We start from the raw sequence: 19820 nt of genomic DNA on the forward strand, positions 1-19820 counted from the left end.
GAGTAAAAAAAGCCGCTCTTTCCGGTGGTGTCAAAAAGAAAACTGGGACAATTCCTTCACTTTTTACTGATAGATTTAATGAAAAAAGTAGTGCCTAAATTTTAGCTAAACCTGAAAAAGTAAGTGCTAAAAACGCAAATAACTCCTGCCGTATTAAAGTTAGAGCATTGAAACAATTTGCGTAGAACGCGGAAAATTCTACTCTTTCCAATGATATATTAATAAGTGCAAATAATTTTTCATCCCTTCAATAGGCAATTTACGCAAAATTTGAGTTAAGAAAATTGATTAAAAAAACTAAATTGAATTTCAAAAAATAAAACCCCAGGTGCACACCCCCGGGGCTCAAAGTAATTTTGTACAAAATTTCAAGGCTGTAGGTGCTATGGGGTCTCCTGGACAAACGCCCGCCACAGACTTCCTTCCAGAATTTCTTTGAAACCTTACTTTTATTTATGATAAAGAGATAATTATTCCCTTGGACATGCAATATTTCTTTATACATTTTCATTTTCCAAGGCAAAATAGGAATTTAGTTTTGAAACTCTTGTTTTTAAACTGATCAAAGTAGTTCTCAAATAACTGAAATTATGAGATAAATCTATAACTTAATTATAATGTTTGCAACTTTGTACATTATGATTAGGGTATCTTACAGTGGCAACTGATAAAATTTCTTGTTACGGAAGTCGGACATCATTTACTATTTTTTTACCAAATTTCATTTTTATCAACATTTATTTTTCTGTGTTGAGTATATCTGTTGCAAATTAATATCAAGTCAAATTGCTTATTAAAAATTTTCATTAAAAAGGTCTGATAAGTTAATATTTTAAAGGTTTTTAATGATATTCTGTTGTTATTTGAGGTAAAAGCTTCGAATACAAACAGTCCCCCCCCCCCCCAAAAAAAGGTAATCCTAAAATTATCATACTCATCATAATTGTTGCCAACTCTCCCGATACCGTCCAGAGATTTTTCCATGAGTCTCCAGCTGTACATTTTATTCATTTTAATTTTTTTATTATTAATTAATTTCCTTATTTTTTGCAATTTTGCTCAATGCTTTGACTTTTATGTGCAATTTTTGGGAACTGATCTCATCCCTTTGGCGATTGTCTATTGCAATATTGTACTAAAATTGCCATACTGTAATTAAAGTTCATATCTTCTCAGATTTCCCTTCAATTTGCTCTGTGAAATTGTGCTGTACAATCTATTTTTTGTGTAAAAAGTTGCCAGATTGAGAAGATTAACAATTGTTTAAAGCTTCTACAACTTCATTTTCTCACCTTATTGCTTTTTGCATTTCCCGTTACAACAATAAATATAGAAATGAGCTATTAATGTATAGAAAGTTAATTGTTAAGGAATTGAACATATTTTCATTAGAAGTTACATCCCTTGCTTTTGGCCGACAAAATTATTGTTTATTTTGAAAAATAATTTTCAAGGTTTCAAATTATAAGGTTTTCAAAATGAAATATTTTGCCTAGTTGAAAGTATGTGTTTTAACTTGGTTCTGATAGAGGTTCTAATTCAATGCAGATTCAATATTTGATTCTGATGTTTTCAGTAAGTTTATGCTTGACTGCAAGCTTACTTGACAATGGAGAAATACGCCAGGGTTTAAGCTGGGTTCAAAAGTTCTTTAGCATAAAAGCTAAAATTGATGGAAAAATGTTAGCAAAATGCTAAAATGTTACACATTCTTATATATTTATATATGCCTCAGTGTGTTTCATCTCCAGTTGAAAATAAAATTCATATTTCATTTGGGACATCCTTGAAGAAATAAGTACAACAACAATTTTTTTAAACATAAAATAAAAAAAGAAAACATGATTGGTGTTTAGAACGTTGCAGTCCCCTCCTCCTAATAAAGCAGTTTTGGGGGGGACATAATACTGGATAAGACTAATAGTTATTGAACTTAATTGTATTTTAAATATCTTAGCTAAGATTTAAAAAAGATTAAGTTGATTATCGCCATGCACGCTTCCTCTCTAGGATCATACATTTCTTCTTCATTTAAAAAACTAATTTATTTTTTATTTGAGCAAAAAAGCGAAAATGCATTGCTTTATTTTCGCAATTCAGATAGTGTTTTTGCATTATGCGAAAAATGCGACCGTAGCGGAAACCCTGAAATACGCTGAAACCAAGGGAAGGACATAATTCCTAGCACCTTGTCTGATATTCTCATGAAATTACATTCTTCACTTTAGAAATTGGATTAGTTAGTTAAACCCACGCGTGTATAACCTTTTTTTGTCATAATTTGTCAATCATTAAAGATTTTCAATTTTTAGTAGCAAAGTGGTAAATTCATCCGCAGAGCATTTTATCCATTTGAATCAAACACACCAGCCAATAGCAGCTCATAGACAGGTGTTTATCCCGCTTATTCGCGAAGTAGGTTGGGTAGGTGTAGCTATTCAGTGTGACGTTTTGTCTGTTAACTTGGTTTTTTTCCCCACGCGTCATGACGTCATTGTCGACTTAAGTGTCAAGCAAGTAGAGAAGATCAGCATGTTTAAAAACTCTGAAGGAAATTACTATCGGTACATATATGATGTAATATGTATGTATATATGTGTGTAATTTTATGTCTATATATTGATGTAACTACTTCGTTTTACAAATTGCTTCCTGTGTTTTCAAGGTAAATGATGCTTCAAAAAAATCTGAATCAGTGAAGAAAGAAAGTCCATCGCCTTCTTTTCCAGAAGCTCCTTGTGCAATGGCAACTTGGCCAAATCTGCAAGATACCTTACAGTTTGAAAAGGCTGCTGCTTCCATTGTTAAGTCACAGCGACCACACACAATTTCAACAGGTTTTTATTTTTGTTCCTTAGTTTTATAGTTTTATGTTGGAATTTTTCCTAAAAAAACATTTTAATGAAATTTTAAGCTACAGAAACAATTAGTTTGCATCTACCTTATTGGATGTTTGATTTATTTTTCGATTTAGTTTATTCGTATTATTATATCTGCCAAAGCAGGGTTTATCTTCTCTGCCATCTTTCTTCTTTTCTTAACACATAGCAATTGCTTTTGAGTCACTTTATCCAATTTTCAACAAATTTTATTCAGAATGTTTTTAAGTTGTATTACTAAATGTCTTTGTTTACAATTAAATTTTGCTCTGTTTTGATTAATTCGATGGATGTAGAGCTTAACAGAGTCTTTTTCCTTTAGCTTATGAACGACACAATCGTCCAACCATAACAACACATACATTTAGACCTCTTCAGTCTGAAAGTGAATCAGCTCCAATGCCAGAATATCCTCCAGACTACCCAATAGAAGATTTTGCGGATGACTGTAGTGAAGAAGCTACACCAACACATAAATCTTATCCTCCTCCATTACCTTTAAGGTATCTTATATAATTAAAAACTGAGCGTATGTATCTATGTATGTATGTTTAAGTAACTTCTCCCGAATGCCAATGAACTGACCATCGAGCCAGGTATTGATGGATTCGTAATCTTCCCGTCTTCATGTTTGGATATTTAATATAATCCTCCATTAATAATTAGCGGAGATATCAATTAAAAACTATTAATTATGACTCTTGGGTTTCAAAATAAAATCCCCATTTTTCGAAAGCTTTCCTCTATTCAAATCATTATTCAGTGCTTCATCTCAACTTTCCGTAACAATGCTTTTATTAAAACTTGTAGTTATAGTGTGAAGAAAATCGTTAAATGAAAGATCTGTTGCCATTTTTTTTTCTCGAATATAAATAAATATTTTTTTTTTTTTTTTTTTTGAGGCTTTTCCTGCACTTGGGGGATTTAAAATATTTACTTTTTGGTTATTTTCCCGCAATCTGCCGCAAAAGTTTACTGATTTTTTTTTTTTTTTTGTTCAAGCCTGATATTTGAACAAGCGTCCCTATGCATAACTATTATTTCCGAGATGCACTGTGCAAAGCTGGGTGATGCAGCTAGTGTTACATTAAAATTTGAACTTGTGTTTGTATGTGTGAGAGATGAAGAAATGGCGGGAGAAATTATAACAAATTTTTTGGAAAGTTTGTGGAAGTTAAGCATAGTTAAAGGGAGGCCCAATGAGAGGTCATTGTGACCTCTTAAATATTTTACTTATGCCGAAAACTTCCTCTGATGATTCAACAAAGTTCGAAACAGTTTTGCAGTTTTACATTAAGAAAGGTAATGTCTCTTGTGTCTTTTCATTAGATGTAAGTATGCTCGTACTTTTTCCTTTGGTGAAATTCAAAGTACCATTCTGTAAATTAAGAATTTCCTCCATCCAAAAGGAGTGTTTGGTACCCCTGATATCATTTGCTCCTCATTTTTTTAATTTAATATTGTACAAATCACATTATATTTTGATATGTATTCTTCTGTAATTTATCCAGGGCCGAAGAAATGGAACATGTAGCTCCAATCATTCCACCTAAGCCTCATAATCTTGCTCACAGATTACAAAAGACAGAGTCTCAAATTAGGAAAAACACAGGTAATTTATAAATACCTCACCTTAAGTTTTATCCTAATCTTTAAAAGAAATAGTATAAGATTTTGAAGAGTAATTAGAAAAATTTGGAAACTGAAAAGGAAAGAATATAGCTGAAAATATAATTTGTTGAAATACATATCTTTTTTACAAAAGACTTTTAAATTAAATCAAAGCTTACAGATACAGTCGAGCCTCCATATATCGAACTTCCACATATCGAAATTTTCTATATACCGAAATCCCAGTAAATTTCAATGTTCATTACATAGAGAAATTGTTTCTATATATCGAAAAAATCTCTATATATCGAATTTTTTTTGAGACATTCTTAGATTTTTTTTTCCACTTTAGACTGTTTGTCTCATGAAAAATGAAGGTTAGGGAAAAAAATTATGTTTACTAAAGGTTGCTAAGAAACTCATAAGAAATCTGGATTTGAGGGGTGTGTAGATAGGTCGTTGTTCCGTTCTGAAGTTCTTAGATTCCCTCAGGTTTATTTCAAACCTTAGTGGTAACCAGTAACACTGTAAAATCAGTTTTACGTTATCCTTTTTGTCTGTTGATTATCATTCCTAGTCTTTTTAGCTTCAGTAAAAATCATTCAAGTTAAGTAGATTGATTTTTTACTTTTCTCTCGATTACACTGTCAAAGCGAAAATCCCCTCATGTTGCGAATCAAGTTGAACTGCGGAAGAATCAAGATGTATGAAGGCACAAAAATGTAATTTCTGTTAATTTTTCAGTTATTAACTTTCGTTTAATCCGATGCTCGTATAAATTAGAAATTGGGTTTCATGCACGAAAATTAGCTTTAATTTTAATGTTTTAGGTGATTTTTATGATAAAATAAGATCGTTTCTATATATCGAAATTTCTATATATCGAATTTTTTTCCGGCAATTTGCTACTTCGATATATGGAGGTCCGACTGTATATTCTGTGCTCCTCCGAGAAGTTGAGCTATGGCCTTGAGCAAGTCCATTTCTTTCAAGAGAGAGCAATCAGTAAGAAAAGGAATTGTTAGGCACAGAGTTGGGTTACTATTGCAACCCTTTTTGGCGAGAAAATCCTGTACCGCTTGCTGCTTCTTACCTGAAATATACTATTCACCTAATGGGCAATAACACTGCAAACTAAATCTAAGAGTTTTTAAGCCGTTTTTTTCTCACCCCTATTCCAACAAATGGAATCGTTTAATCAATCTGGTAGCGGAGCTCAACTTGCCAGAGGTGGACCATACATAGATTTATGCATATTTGCATTAAATTGCAAATGAGTATTTCTCTCATAAGTAGACGCCAATTCATTTACCTAACTGTTTGTTGCTCTTCAAATCCCAATTGCATGTGTTTGATCACCTTTTTCTTCCCAAAAAGGTTGTGGGAAATGAGAGACAAAGTGAAGTAATTAAGGTAACTCATCTTTCTCAAAATGAAAATTGTAAATTTGCTTCAAAAATTACAGAACATAAAGAAATAACAATATAATGTAAAAAAACTTGCAAGGAAACATTATTTTTATTTGGACAGTAAATGTGTATCTTCAAATAAAATGGAAAATGTTCGCTTTGTTTTTGCATAGAGCTTATTGAAAAATAAAACATTTTTTGAATAAAATATTTTCTGTTTGATTATTAAAAGTATTTTTGATCAAATTAGTGAGTGAATGAATGAATGAATAGATTAATAGATACTGAAGTAACAACCAAATTATTTAATTAATGTGTGAGAAAAAATGAATGAATGGATGAATACGTGAATTATTAAATGAATTAATGTAAGTAAATGATTTAATTCATAAATATGTTAGTGTTTTAATAAATGATTGAATAAGTTAACAAAATGAATGCTTTCACTTTGTCCAATATGCACTTGACTAATTGTACAAAACATTTAAAATAAAAATAAATTTTGTGCTATTAAATAGTTAAATACTGCATTGTATATTAGAGGGTTTCAATTAATATTTAAAATCTTAATAACAATAACATTCATCATTCCACATTAAACATAGTAATTTTTGACCTTCAACATAATGAATTCCAGTTTTTGAAAATTGGTTGCATTTATAATATGCTTGGATCTTCATAACTTTTTCCTGGGTGGAATGAACGAAATGTGTTACTACGTAATTATAATACGACCAGATACCGTAAAATCCCGAAAGTACCCCCCCCCCCCCCCATTTTCAAAACAAAACTTGTTGATTTCAGAAGGGGGGTTATAATCGAGATTTTTCTGAAAAATTAGCCAAAATAATTGTTTTTAGTAGTATGCCACAAATTCGTTATGAAGATCGTAATTTCGAAAACTGAGCTTTACAAAGTTCGCGAACGCAAACACAGACAAATCTCTTACTCGATTTAGTAAAATTTACATTTCTGATGATCCTAAACTCATTCAATTACATTATTTCTCCTTTTAAAAAAAGGTTATTTTTAAGTTTTGGGCTACTTTTTAAGCAACACGTTTCCAAAATGGCATCACGTTTTCAAAATGGCGCTGTGTTGAAGATCGTTCAGTTTCACAAGTCAGAACAAAAATGCTCCTTCCAAAGTGAATAAAAAGCAGTACAATCCTATAAATTTCTTTTGTAATACATATGAACAAAAAAAAGGCATTTGCATCAAAAGGAGTCTAGACACTTTGGATGGAATAAACCATGGAGACAATTTTTTTCTTTCTTTTTTGTTAAAATCATTGTGTTTTCTTTCTTTTTTTTTAGGAAAGCAAAACTGCACATGGAGGGAGAAACTAAACCTTTGTAAATGCTTTCCAAGTAAAACAGAAAATGTTATCCTTCTTTTTTTTGGAGGGAGTGGCAAATGAAGATGATCGGAAAATCTTCAGGTGAAGGGAGGGAGGGGGGGTATATTCAGGATTTTAACGTGATTTCACTTTCCACAAAAAAGGGGGGCTATAATCGATAGGGGGGTTACTTTCGGAATTTTACGGTAGGTGGCACTAAAAAGAGTAAATGTTTCCCCATTTCACTTGTCCCATTATTTCACTTTGCCCCCACATTTCCCTACATCGCCAACACATTATGAAGTTAGAAAACTATATGTATCACTGTCAGAGGTGTTGTAAGGAAAGGTTGGCTTACCTTTTCTTATCTCGATAGGCAGCGGTGTGATAGTTGAGTTTTCTGAACGCATGAAGAACAGTCAATAGACGAGTAGACGAAGAACACGTAAAGATTTAATTAGGAATGACTAAAAACTAAATGTATATACATATTATAAAATATACTCCATACGGCACAAAAACAGATACACACACACTATATCAAGAGAACAAAGAATTAACTATTGAAGGGGGGAAAAGGGAATTGTGGGAAGGATAAGTATGACGTCAGAGTGGCCTTGGCCTTTCCAGATTGTATCGCTGTGCAGAAATGCTTTATCTATTTGAATATATGATTAGAGTACAACATTTCCCCCCTTAATCGTATATTCAAATTACAAAACTTAAACTAAATTTAACTTATTTCTAAAGTCAATGAACTTTGGCTTAGGCAAAGGTTTAGTAAAAATATCTGCAATATACAGTTAGTGTAACAATAGGTTATCTTAATTATTTTATTTTCTTCCATTTCCCGCAAAAAGAAATATTTTACGTTAAGATGCTTTAACCTAGTATTCATTTTCCCATGTTGAATTAAAGAAATTGTTGATTTGTTACCCTCAAACATTTTTAACAGGCAATTTTTGAATTAGGCCGAAATCTTTAAGTAGATCTAATATCCATTTCAGCTCTTGAGCAGCAGTGGCTGCAGAAATGAGCTCCGACTCGGTTGAAGATAGTGAAACACAATTTTGTCTCTTAGTGGACCAAAATATAGGATTGTTCCCTAAGAAATATACAGTACCCCCTGTTGATTTTTTAGTGGCAAGGTCAGATGCGAAATCAGCATCTGTGTAACAGGTAAGAGTTGGTGGGCTGCTAGGGTCAATTTGTAAATAAATGTCCTTCGTTGAGTCCAAATATTCAATGACTCTTAGAACTGCTTTCCAATCCTTTTCACTGGGAGATTCATTCTTCCTGCTTAATATGTTCACAGTGAAGGTAATGTCCGGTCTGGTTAATGTAGCTATATAAAGTAAAGTTCCAATTGCTTGCCTGTATTGCGTGTTGTCAACTTGTGGGAGAGAGGAATCCTCTTCTTTTGGATAAGATGTGTCCATTGGTGTATAAGAAGGCTTTTTGATATCTGGACTGAATTTCTTTTTTGATTTTTGGTTTAGTAGAAATTTGTCTCCATCTCGTTCAATGTTGATTCCCAAGTAATTTCTTACTTCTCCTAAATCTTTCAGTTCGACGAATTTGTTCAGTTGTTTGATTAATTTCGCAATTTTATCTTCATATTTACATGCTATAAGTATATCGTCGACATAGATTATGATCATTATTCTGTCGTTTCCATCGTTTTTTAGAAAAAGACATGGATCTGCAATACTTTGAGAAAAATCTTCATTCTTTAAAATTTCTTCAATTCTTTTATTCCAAGCTCTAGCTGCTTGTTTCAATCCATATATTGCTTTCTTTAATTTGCAAACCTTATCTTTATGCTTTTGATCGATATAACCTTCTGGTTGTTTCATGTACAAGTCTTCTTCTAAATCGCCATGAAGGAATGCAGTGGTAACGTCAGCGTGTCTCACTTGCATTTTTTCGTATGCTGCGACTGCTAGAAAGGTTCTGATTGTTGTATATTTCACTGTTGGGGCAAAAGTATGCTCATAATCGATTCCAAATTTTTCACTATAACCTTTTACAACAAGGCGCACTTTGCAACGTGTTACTGTTCCGTTTTCATTCTTCTTCAGCTTAAATACCCATTGATTTCCAGTGGCTTTCTTTCCAGGTGGAAGATCAACCAACTCCCAAGTTTTATTCCGGGACAAGGATTCGATTTCTTCATTTATTGCTTGAAGCCAATTTTCTTTTTCTGCTGGATTCATTTTAACTACATCTTCGAAATTTTCAGGAACATTTTTAAGTTCATCGGCAAGAAATCCTAAGCGATCTGGTGGTTTCCCTTTGGTTTTTCTTTTTGATTGTCTAGGCTTCTCTTCGGGTATTCGCTCTTCTTCAGATGTCATTTCGGATTCATCCACAGATTTATCATCATATTCTTCATCTTCGAGTGAATCTTCGACTGGTGGAGGAGATGAAATTTCAACGCTATTAGTTATCGAGCAGTCTTCGATAAATTTTACGCTTCTACTGACAATTATACGATTTCCACCGGTGTATATTCTGTATCCTTTAGAACGTTGATCATAACCAACGAAAGTTCCTTCAATTGCTTTCTCATCCAACTTTCTTCTGTTTTCCTTATGTACGTAAGCATAGGCTGTGCAACCGAATGTTTCATGTGAGCTAAATTAGGCCTTCTTCCGCTCCAAAGTTCATATGGCGTCTTCTCGCAAGCTCTAGTTGGAAGTCTGTTCTGAATGTAGTTTGCAGTAATAATAGCTTCACCCCAAAATTAATTTGGTAATTTGCACTGGGACAGCAGGCATCTAGTCATCTCTGTAAGACTTCTGTTCTTTCGTTCATTAACTCCATTTTGAGTTGGTGAAAACGGAACGCTGAGTTGATGTTTGATACCGTTACTAGATAAAAAATCTTCCATTTCACTATTTATGTATTCACCGCCATTATCAGTTCGGAGAGTTTGTATAATTCTTCCAAATTTATTTTTTGTCATGCCTACATAGTCCTTTAATTTACAAAGAACTTCACTCTTTTTAGCAAGTAAGTATATGACGGTGTATCTAGTATAATCATCCATAAATGTGACAAAATAATGCTTTCCACCAATACTGGGAGTGGGCATAGAGCAAACGTCACTGTGTATGAGTTCCAGTGCTTTACTTGCGCGCATTAGAAACTTTTGGATATGGAAGTTGCTGCATTTTATTTTTTATACATTCTGGACAATTGTTACTATGACAACAATTATCCAATTTAATTCCATCAGCAAGATCTTCGCGTACGAGTTGCTTGATTGCGTCATAATTCCTATGACCTAATCTTGAATGCCATATTCGGATACAATTTTTATTTTTGCATTCAACTGCAATATTAGCGTTTTCTGAGTGTCTATTTAAAACAATTTTGTATAAACTGTCATTATCGGAATGCGCATGCATAATTATCTCATTATTCTTTTTCACGAAATATTGTTCTTTTTTGAAAAGTACAGAGAATCCCTTGCTTGTTATCTTCTTCACGGATATTAAATAACTTTTTAATTCTGGAACAAAATATACATTGGTCAAACTGATATTTTGCAGACCGTATTCATCATTCAAATCGAGATTTACAGTTCCAATGGCCTTTGACTTCAAAATACTTCCATCCGCTAAAACTATGTCAGCTAAGGATTTGTTACATATTTAATTCCGAAAATAACACCTCATCAGAAAACATATGGGAGCTCAAACCAGAGTCCATATAAAGAACAATTTCATTTGTTTTTTGTTCGGAATAATGAATCGGATTCGCAATAAAGTTTCTTTCGGTTAACCTTGAGACGTTTTGATCGACTGGCGCTGCGGGAAGATCTTCGTGTGATTTACGAGATTTTGTAGAGTCGACAATCATTCAATGTCGAGCAGGTTTTCCGCCATTTTTGGTCCCATGAAATTCTGATTTCTTATTATTGGAATCGGCTTTATTTTTGTTTTGCAATTTAAAACATCGATCGCTTGTGTGACCGTACCGCTTACAAAAGCTGCATAATATATTCGAATTCTTATTATTATAATTTCTTGCATTAATTGCAGTCTTAAAAGCAGTTGAAGTGTTATGATTTCTATCCGCTTGTTGCTCTATTCTTCGATTATATTCATCTGTTAGTTTCGTTTTTACTAAATCCGATGTTATAAGTGCTTCATCTCTTGCTTCTAAAGCAGTGATGAGATTGTTGTAAGATTCGGGAATCGAAACTAATAAAAGAGCTGCTACATGTTGATCTGGGATATTTTCACCGATAGCTTTTAGTCTTTCGGCTAAATCTGTCATGTGAGTTATGTGTTCAATCATATCAGCATGTTCAGGCATCTTTATAGAATATAATTTTCGCAATAGATATAGTTTACTGCTTAAATTGGATCGTTCGTGTATCGTTTTTAATTTTTGCCATGTGTCGGCAGTTGTTGTTTCATCTTTTACGTGAATAATTTGTGAGTCGTCTACACATAAATTAATTATAGCTCGCGCTTGTATATCTTTCTTTAAAAATTCAGCATTAGGTTCAGCGGGCGGGGGCGTATCAAGAAGATCATCCAGCCCGTCACGCATTAAGAGCATTTGAATCTTGAATTTCCAAGTAGCATAGTTGTCGGAATTCAGTTTCGTTATTTGAGTGGAATCTTTGAAATTTGCTTGAGCCATATTTAGTATTCTCTTATTAAACACAGTTCAATAGAAAATTATATATACAGTCTTAACTTTGTTCAGAACTTCAACATATACACTGTTAGAGAATATCAGTCTCATAATCAATGTTGTAAGGAAAGGTTGGCTTACCTTTTCTTATCTCGATAGGCAGCAGTGTGATAGTTGAGTTTTCTGAACGCATGAAGAACAGTCAATAGACGAGTAGACGAAGAACACGTAAAGATTTAATTAGGAATGACTAAAAACTAAATGTATATACATATTATAAAATATACTCCATACGGCACAAAAACAGATACACACACACTATATCAAGAACAAAGAATAAAACTATTCAAGGGGGAAAAAGGGAATTGTGGGAAGGATAAGTATGAAGTCAGAGTGGCCTTGGCCTTTCCAGATTGTATCGCTGTGCAGAAATGATTTATCTATTTGAATATATGATTAGAGTACAACATTTTTGCCCCCACATTTCCCTACATTGCCAACACATTATGAAGTTAGAAAACTATATGTATCACTGTCAGAGGTAGATCTTAAAAGCATCCTTTCTGTAAAATCTCTTGCATCAAAAATGATGGTTCCGTTCCAGTTACCCCTGAATTTGAGCATCAACTCTTTTAATTGCTGTTTTCTGTACAATTTTATGCCTTTTACACAAGTCTTCACTGGTAATGGGAGCTGAAATGTTAATAATTTAAGTAACTCTGCAAATAACATTGACATGGCAGGTGTTGTAGCTCACTTTTTTTTTTCTGTTTGTGTGTGCCAGAATGTTCATAGGATTTAAATGGATTAGAGATAAATTAGGTATTGAATGTAAATTTCAACTGCATATATATGTAGATGTTTACAGGTACTTTCATTAAGGGTAGAAATAACTTACGTTCTTGTACAACTTTCCTCGAGTAGTTCTTACTGTATTTACATTCAGAAGTGAATTTTCTCAATTTTAGTATTTACTTTCTCTCACCTAATAAGTGCATAATATTCTATCTTTTATGTTTCAGAAAATCATATATATGTAAATATAGGAGATACATGCAGTGCCTCTAGCAAATCCAATACTTTGAATAATGCAACTACTCCAGACTGCTCCTCAAAAGTATGCCATTTATATTCAAGTTTATTTGTTATATTTCTTAAGCAACAAATGTTTGATTAAAAACTTATATTTGGTATCATTTTCAGGCATCTTTTCAAAAATGTTTAGCTGCAACCCTTGCTCAAAATGCTGTTCAGCAAAAATTGTTAAAAGATACTTCCAGTGTAACTCCTGAACAAGGAATAGAACAAATTCCATCTAACAACTTACATGGTACATAAGTTATACATAATAAAATCTGATGTGTAAATGTTTAATTAAACACGGTTAACCTAGGGAGTAACTAAATGCATAGTATCTTTTTATTTCTGCATTTAACTATTGGATTTAAAACAACTTTTATTATATTTTGGTGATATTTTATGTGTTTAAAATGATATATTTCTCCACGCTTAGTTGTTTTGTGTAAGTGATTTTTTGATGCGTTATAGAACTTTATCTTATTTTTTCTCCTAGATTCACTATCCTCAAAATTATCAAACGAGGAAGGAACCTATACTGTTCGAGCACCACCACCACCTGTACGAAGGTCTTCGGCACCACGTCATCCTCCTTTAGTGCCACCTCACCGGAGAAGCAATGACCCCTCTTCAAAAGAATCAACTTCATGGAATGTGTTTTCAGAAAATGCTGACAGCTCAGATGCTCATGCTCAGTTAATGCGTGCTCTAAATGCACGTCTCGACGCTCTCCAACGAGATTCAGATGATGACATAGTAGTTCCTGAACGACTTCCACCTCCTCCTCCTCCTTTAGAAGAAGTTCTTGAAGTTCCGCCTCGACAAAATTCTCAAACAGCCCCAATGAAGAAACTACCACGCACACCAGAAAAGACTAGCTTGCTGTCAGATTTAGAATTGAAACTTAGTCGGGTGGAGCGAAGAGATCGCAAACCTGATCCATCAAAATTCCACACTGCTCCTAGACCATTAGAAACCAAAGCACAACGCCGTATATCACAACCAACATTCAGTGAACTTCTCGATCAGTTCCCAAGAAACAAGAATCCAATTGAAGAACAAGCTCCAATGAAAAGGCTCCCACCTGCTCCTGACCGTAGAAGTTCCCTAGATCTCGAACGTACAAAAGTTCATAGAGGTATACTTTTCCAAACAGACTCGATAAAAAGTCACAGCAATTCTCAAAATGATGCCGCTTCCCGTGTACAAAAATGGCTTGCTGGGCGAGGCTCGGTTGATGTATCTCAATGTCATGCTGATCTTCTGGGTGAAATACGAGTTGGCGTTAATTTGAGGAAAGCAAATAGTGATGATCGATCTGCTCCAATATTGCGTTCAAAGCTGAGGCATCCTAAATAGTCAAAATACCATGTTTCTTTAAAATGTAGTGAAAATAGTATTGTAGGTACATTTTTGTTAGAAGTTTGCTTCATAATATGAGCATTAACAAAAAGTTTAGCTTTACAGTTTGAAAAAAAAAAGTTTAAAAATAGATGGTTAAACTTTTTCATGATCTATAATATTTGGTGTTGTATGTGATTTCAAGTATTCTAAGATGTACCATTTGAAAGAAGGTAGGCAATGGCTGATATGCAGAACAACTAGACAATAAATATAAATCTTTCTGCATTTGATACTTTTTTCTTAAAAGTATTATGTATAAACTTTGTTATCATAAACTGAATACACTAAATGTTTTCTTGTCACATAAAATTTTTTGCATGCATTAAAAAAAATTGAAAATAGTATATTTTACAAATTTACAGGAGAAAGATTTGAATATATAAACTGAAAAACATTATCAAAGAAACAGAGTATGTTTATTTAAATAAGAATGAAAATAAGCCAAAATTTTACTTACCTTTTTTTTAAATAAAATTTGACTCGTATATATGCCGAAGTACTTAAAATTATATGTTACATGAAATTTTACTTATAATTAATTTACTTCTGAAGTGCATGAGAAAAATAGATTTTATTTATGAATAACGTTTAAAGTCACCAAACTGAGTAGCTTAGATGTACAGCACAATAAGAATATTTTGTTGAAAATTTATTTTTCGAATGTAGAGTGATTTCCTAGCTTTCATTAGTTTATTTTTCCTCAAGATTATGTTAATTTTATTTATCTTTTCAATAAGCAGTAACGTGAAACTTTTTAGTTTTAAACTGAGCATTTTTTGTAATCACAAATATAAAATATAAAGGTTTTGCTTAATAATTGAATAAAAAATATACCTAATTACCACTATATACTTGTCTTGTTCACGTATAACTCCCAAGTAATGATACTCTGTTTATACTGCTCCTAACATTTTGAATAAAATATTTGCTGATTTCTTAAATGTAAGATTTTATGTGTAAAGAATAAATTTTTAAAACAAAAAATTTTTGCTTTTTTTTTTTATTTATTCATCTATTTTATTGTTTGTAGATTACAAAATACATTGATTTCTAAGTAGCCTCGATAATACTGAATTGTATAGTTATATTCTGGGTATTTTTTATTTATTTATTTTATTTATTTATTTATTTCAACTTTAATAATAGTCATTGAAAAACATTGATCTAGTGACATGACTCTACACTAGTACATTAAATGAAGTACTTAATAAAATAGCACTCATTACAGGGGATTGTTTTAAAAAATGAACAATTGTTGCTCTGTGAAGTTAGATGGAATAAATAATGGTTTGTAAATATTGTAAAAAGGTGATTTTTTATTTTTTATTTTTTTTTAAATCTTTTAACTTATGTGATATTGTGCTTTATGTAATGAAATAATATTTTGCCCCTGTACTTTGTAATTTTATTTTCTCTAAAATTGCAGTGCTTCATCATTTTTTTTTTTATGCTATAACTCATGTTATGCTGGGATGCTCCGAAAATGTGTTAGGAGCGTGGAAATTCTCAATTTGCAAACTGAAACACTTGTTTCTGTATGATAAAGAATATGAGCATCTTCACAAACCCATATGTATTGAGTTAAGACATTGGATATTATAAATTATGAAAAGGAATTTTAAATATTGCAATACGAGCTCCAATTTTGCTGATATGTCAGATAAAATTTATCAAATAAGGAAATTTTCGGGAGATCACACTCATAGCCTGCCATCAGGTTGCCCCTGTTCTTATGATCTCTTTTGTTGTATAAAAATGATATTCTCTTAGCATAGATTTTTATGCTCATATCATTTTAAAAATCTTTTTTGCTTTTCATTTTGTCAGATTTTGTTCTTTGATTGAAGGTTGTTAACCTTTTTTTGAGGCTACAGACACTTCATGAGTGCTGTGTGTAAATATAAAAGTAAAATTGGAAGTCAGTGTGACTTTTTTTATCATTGCAGAAACATAAGTTTCATGTATGACTCCTCTTTATTCACTAAGCAATTCTTTCTCAGTGTAATTGATTTATGCATTGTAGCACTTATGTTTTTGTAAAATATCAAAATATTCAATAACTTAAAGCAGCTTTTTAGTGTGAAATGAATGCAATTGTTTTTTTTCCCCCTTACTTACAAGTACCTTTTTTTATCGCATAAATAATATTCATATAAATGTGCCTGATATAAATTTATGTTTGATTGTATAATGTCAAAGTTGGCAAGTGCCAAAAGTTAGTTTAACCTGTACATGGGATGATAATACTAATTATTCAATTATGCTAAATGATTTTTGAGATATTTAGATTGTCCAAAAATTATCGTTGGAGCTTAATAATTGAATATTGTACTCAAACATTTTTCAAAATTAATTTTGCTATTGAAATATAAGTATTAGCAACAAATTCATTTATAGACATTAAAAACTTTTAATGAAAAAAATTATACTTGACACTTTCAAAATTTTCAAAATTACAAATCTGAATAAGATAAACTTCTGATAAATAAAGAAATATCTCTAATATTTAAAATAAAAGTTGAAAATGATATCTCTATCTTATTTATTTCTATATATGCATATTACACTTTTCAATTGGTATTTAAATTTTCATATTACAGTACCTGTTTTTTAATTGAAATTGTAAAAGACAATGAAAATTTTTATACTGTGCGCTTTTTATAAAATTTCTCAAAATGCAGAACGTATTATTTCATTTTAATCATGTTAAAAAGTTTTCTAGATAAATATTTATTTATTTATTTATTTATTTTTCAAATGAAAACTGCCTTTGAAGTATTACATTTTTAATTTCAGTGGCCTTGTAGGGTTGTATTATTCATAAATGAAAGGTCCTATTATTTTGCATGTGAAAATTATTTACCTTTTACTATTTCCAATTTGTATTATAGTTGGCATCAACTTGTATAGGTCTGTAAATTGTAGATATGGTTGTCTGAACATAGACATGTTTCAAATGGAAATTTTTAGACCTTTTTAAGAAATGAAAAACTTAGTCTAGAATTTCTTTATACTAACATGGCCTTTTAGAAAGATATTTTCTGATGCATCAGAATTGTTGGAAGTATTTTATTTAAAGATAATGTTTCTGATATGCAGTGATAAAGTTTTTCTTACAAAGACTTCTTTTAAAGGTTATCATCCACATATAAAATTTTTGGGATTTACATGTTTCTTTACAAAAATATTTTAATTCTGAATCAATATTTTATCATAATATGGATTATTTACAATTTATTCTCTTCATAAAACCTAAGTAAGTTTCTCTGATTTTAAAATTTTGTCTTCACTTTTAGGTATGTATGCATATTTTCCTTTTTAAGCAACAACATGTGTATTTATTTTCATTATTTATAACAAAAAAAATGTGCATGCTATTTCTTAATGCATTTTAAGATTATAAATAATTTTCCTAATCATTTTCAGCAAAAACATGTGTATCAATTTTAATTGTTTATCACAAAAAAGAGAGAGTGAAGTGTGTATGAAACTAAATTTAATAAACACATGAAGGCTTTGAATTTGCTTTTAGACTTGTTCTTATTATATGTACATGTAACATTTTAAGAAAACTTATTTTATAATAGTTAATAAACGAGAAAGCTAAAGCCACTGAGAGCTTAACTGGCCCTTGAGGCAAAATACTGGAATGTGGGCTGCTCAGCCAACCCCTATCCAAAAATCTCTCTTATTAGCTGATGCGCTTAGACCACAGGGTTTTTGCCCCTATTCTCCCCTCTCTGCCCAACCTGTGTGATCTAATAAATTTTTCTTATTTCAAAATATGAAGGCAAAGAAAACCAAGTTTATCACTGCAGATTTATATGTGCCTAATTACTGAGATGTTTGCAGCTGTTTTATATTAGAACTAGAGTATGTGTCTGATAATTTCCTTTACAGCTGAATCTTTCACTGAATAAGCATTTTTGTATAAAAATCATTATTTTATAATATGAGAAATAATAAATGAATATTTGATTTTGTACCATTCAGTTTTAACTACTCTCTCTGTTAGCTACTTTACTTATACCGAAAAGTATGTTTAATTTATTTATATTGGTCATGAAAAGATAATGGTGTATAATGTAAAGTAAAATATTGTTTTTTATTTTCTAACATATTTGTAATTCATGAAGCTTTTTAATTATTCTTTTAAAACCATATTTTGCCAAATGTTAGATAAAACCACTTTGTGAAAAAGCATCATTCATACATTCCAGGTGATTTCTCTATTGCTCTTTGTGTCTTTTAGCTGTAAATGTTACAGTGAGTGCAATAAATTGAATTTTGTTGTCTGTTTGCGATTTTACTTTCTAAGTGGCATTACCTATTGCATTGCTCATGATCAAAAATGCAACACTCTAGGGGAAGCATCCTATTACCTTGAAATGTCTACCTCATAATCAAATTGGGAAAGAATTTGTCAGTGATCGCTGGGCTGTTGGTTTCGGGATCTTGTACACAATTATTTCAGGATAAATACTGAATCTGATTTAGAATTTTCGAGGTAGTAGATACAACACCTATGCCCCCTCCCCTCCCTACCTGAACCATACAAAGTGCCCTAGAGTTACAATAGCACATATTTTTATCATTGCATGTGCATGGTTCTAATAGCAGAAACAGCGTGACACTGCAATGCCCATCATAAATTCTTGAGCAAACCTGCAAACTGTTTCTGAATTGGAAAGATTTTCTTTTACTTTCTGCACGAATCTTTTGAATTCAAAGTAGAAAAATGTAATTCAGAATGAAGCAGAAAACCAAAAGTAAACAAAAAAGACATCTAAATCTTTATTGTAGGCTCTAGCAGTTAAGAAGTCAAACACACTTGCTTCGGCAAGTTCACACCTTCGCCTCAGTTTTCCATTTTATTTCAAAGTTTTTTTGCCTACGTTTTGCAAGTAATTTTTGAATTTAACATTTTATTTTCGAGCATTGCATGGTGATGTTTTATAATAATTGCTATGACTTATCAAATGCTGGTTTACCTTGCAGAATATTTTTGGGCCTTTTAACCTGTGTCGCAGACTGCTGAAAACAATTCTACCGGATGCATGTAGTATCAGGGTGACCTATTCGGTTTTCAGTCTTTATTTGACTGAGATTATACACACATGACAACATTTTTCACACTGGCTGCAACCTAAACGTTGATAAAAATTATCTTGAGGTTTTTTTTTTTTTTTTTTGGTAGCGTCATTGAATTTATTAAACAGAATCAATTCCTTGTGATTCCAAATATAGGTCTAATTTTTTTGAGCCTGGCTTATTGGTAAATCGAATCAAGGAGAAATAGACCAATAAGACATTAACATCAGTCCCTTAGTCCCATCACACTCCTGATTATCTATTCTGACATATGTACACTGAAATGCCAAATAGGATGGAAACATGAAAAGCTTTACATTAAGAATTAGTATATATTTCTGCAATTACCATCGGACA

The 19820-nt window shown here is 31.8% G+C and overlaps 1 protein-coding gene across 1 annotated transcript in view; it reads left to right on the plus strand.

The window, feature by feature from the left end:
• The window catches only part of LOC129216391 (protein MTSS 2-like), a 50122-nt gene extending 35795 nt beyond the window's left edge, over nt 1-14327 (plus strand). Inside the window, exons 11-16 of the mRNA XM_054850606.1 lie at nt 2666-2837; nt 3202-3382; nt 4391-4491; nt 12914-13008; nt 13095-13221; nt 13465-14327. Coding sequence (XP_054706581.1) covers nt 2666-2837; nt 3202-3382; nt 4391-4491; nt 12914-13008; nt 13095-13221; nt 13465-14327 — 1539 coding nt within the window. The remainder of the gene's footprint in view (nt 1-2665; nt 2838-3201; nt 3383-4390; nt 4492-12913; nt 13009-13094; nt 13222-13464) is intronic.
• The last annotated feature ends 5493 nt before the right edge of the window (nt 14328-19820 follow it).

This window comes from Uloborus diversus, chromosome 2, assembly GCF_026930045.1.
Source record: "Uloborus diversus isolate 005 chromosome 2, Udiv.v.3.1, whole genome shotgun sequence".
Lineage (NCBI taxonomy): Eukaryota > Metazoa > Arthropoda > Arachnida > Araneae > Uloboridae > Uloborus > Uloborus diversus.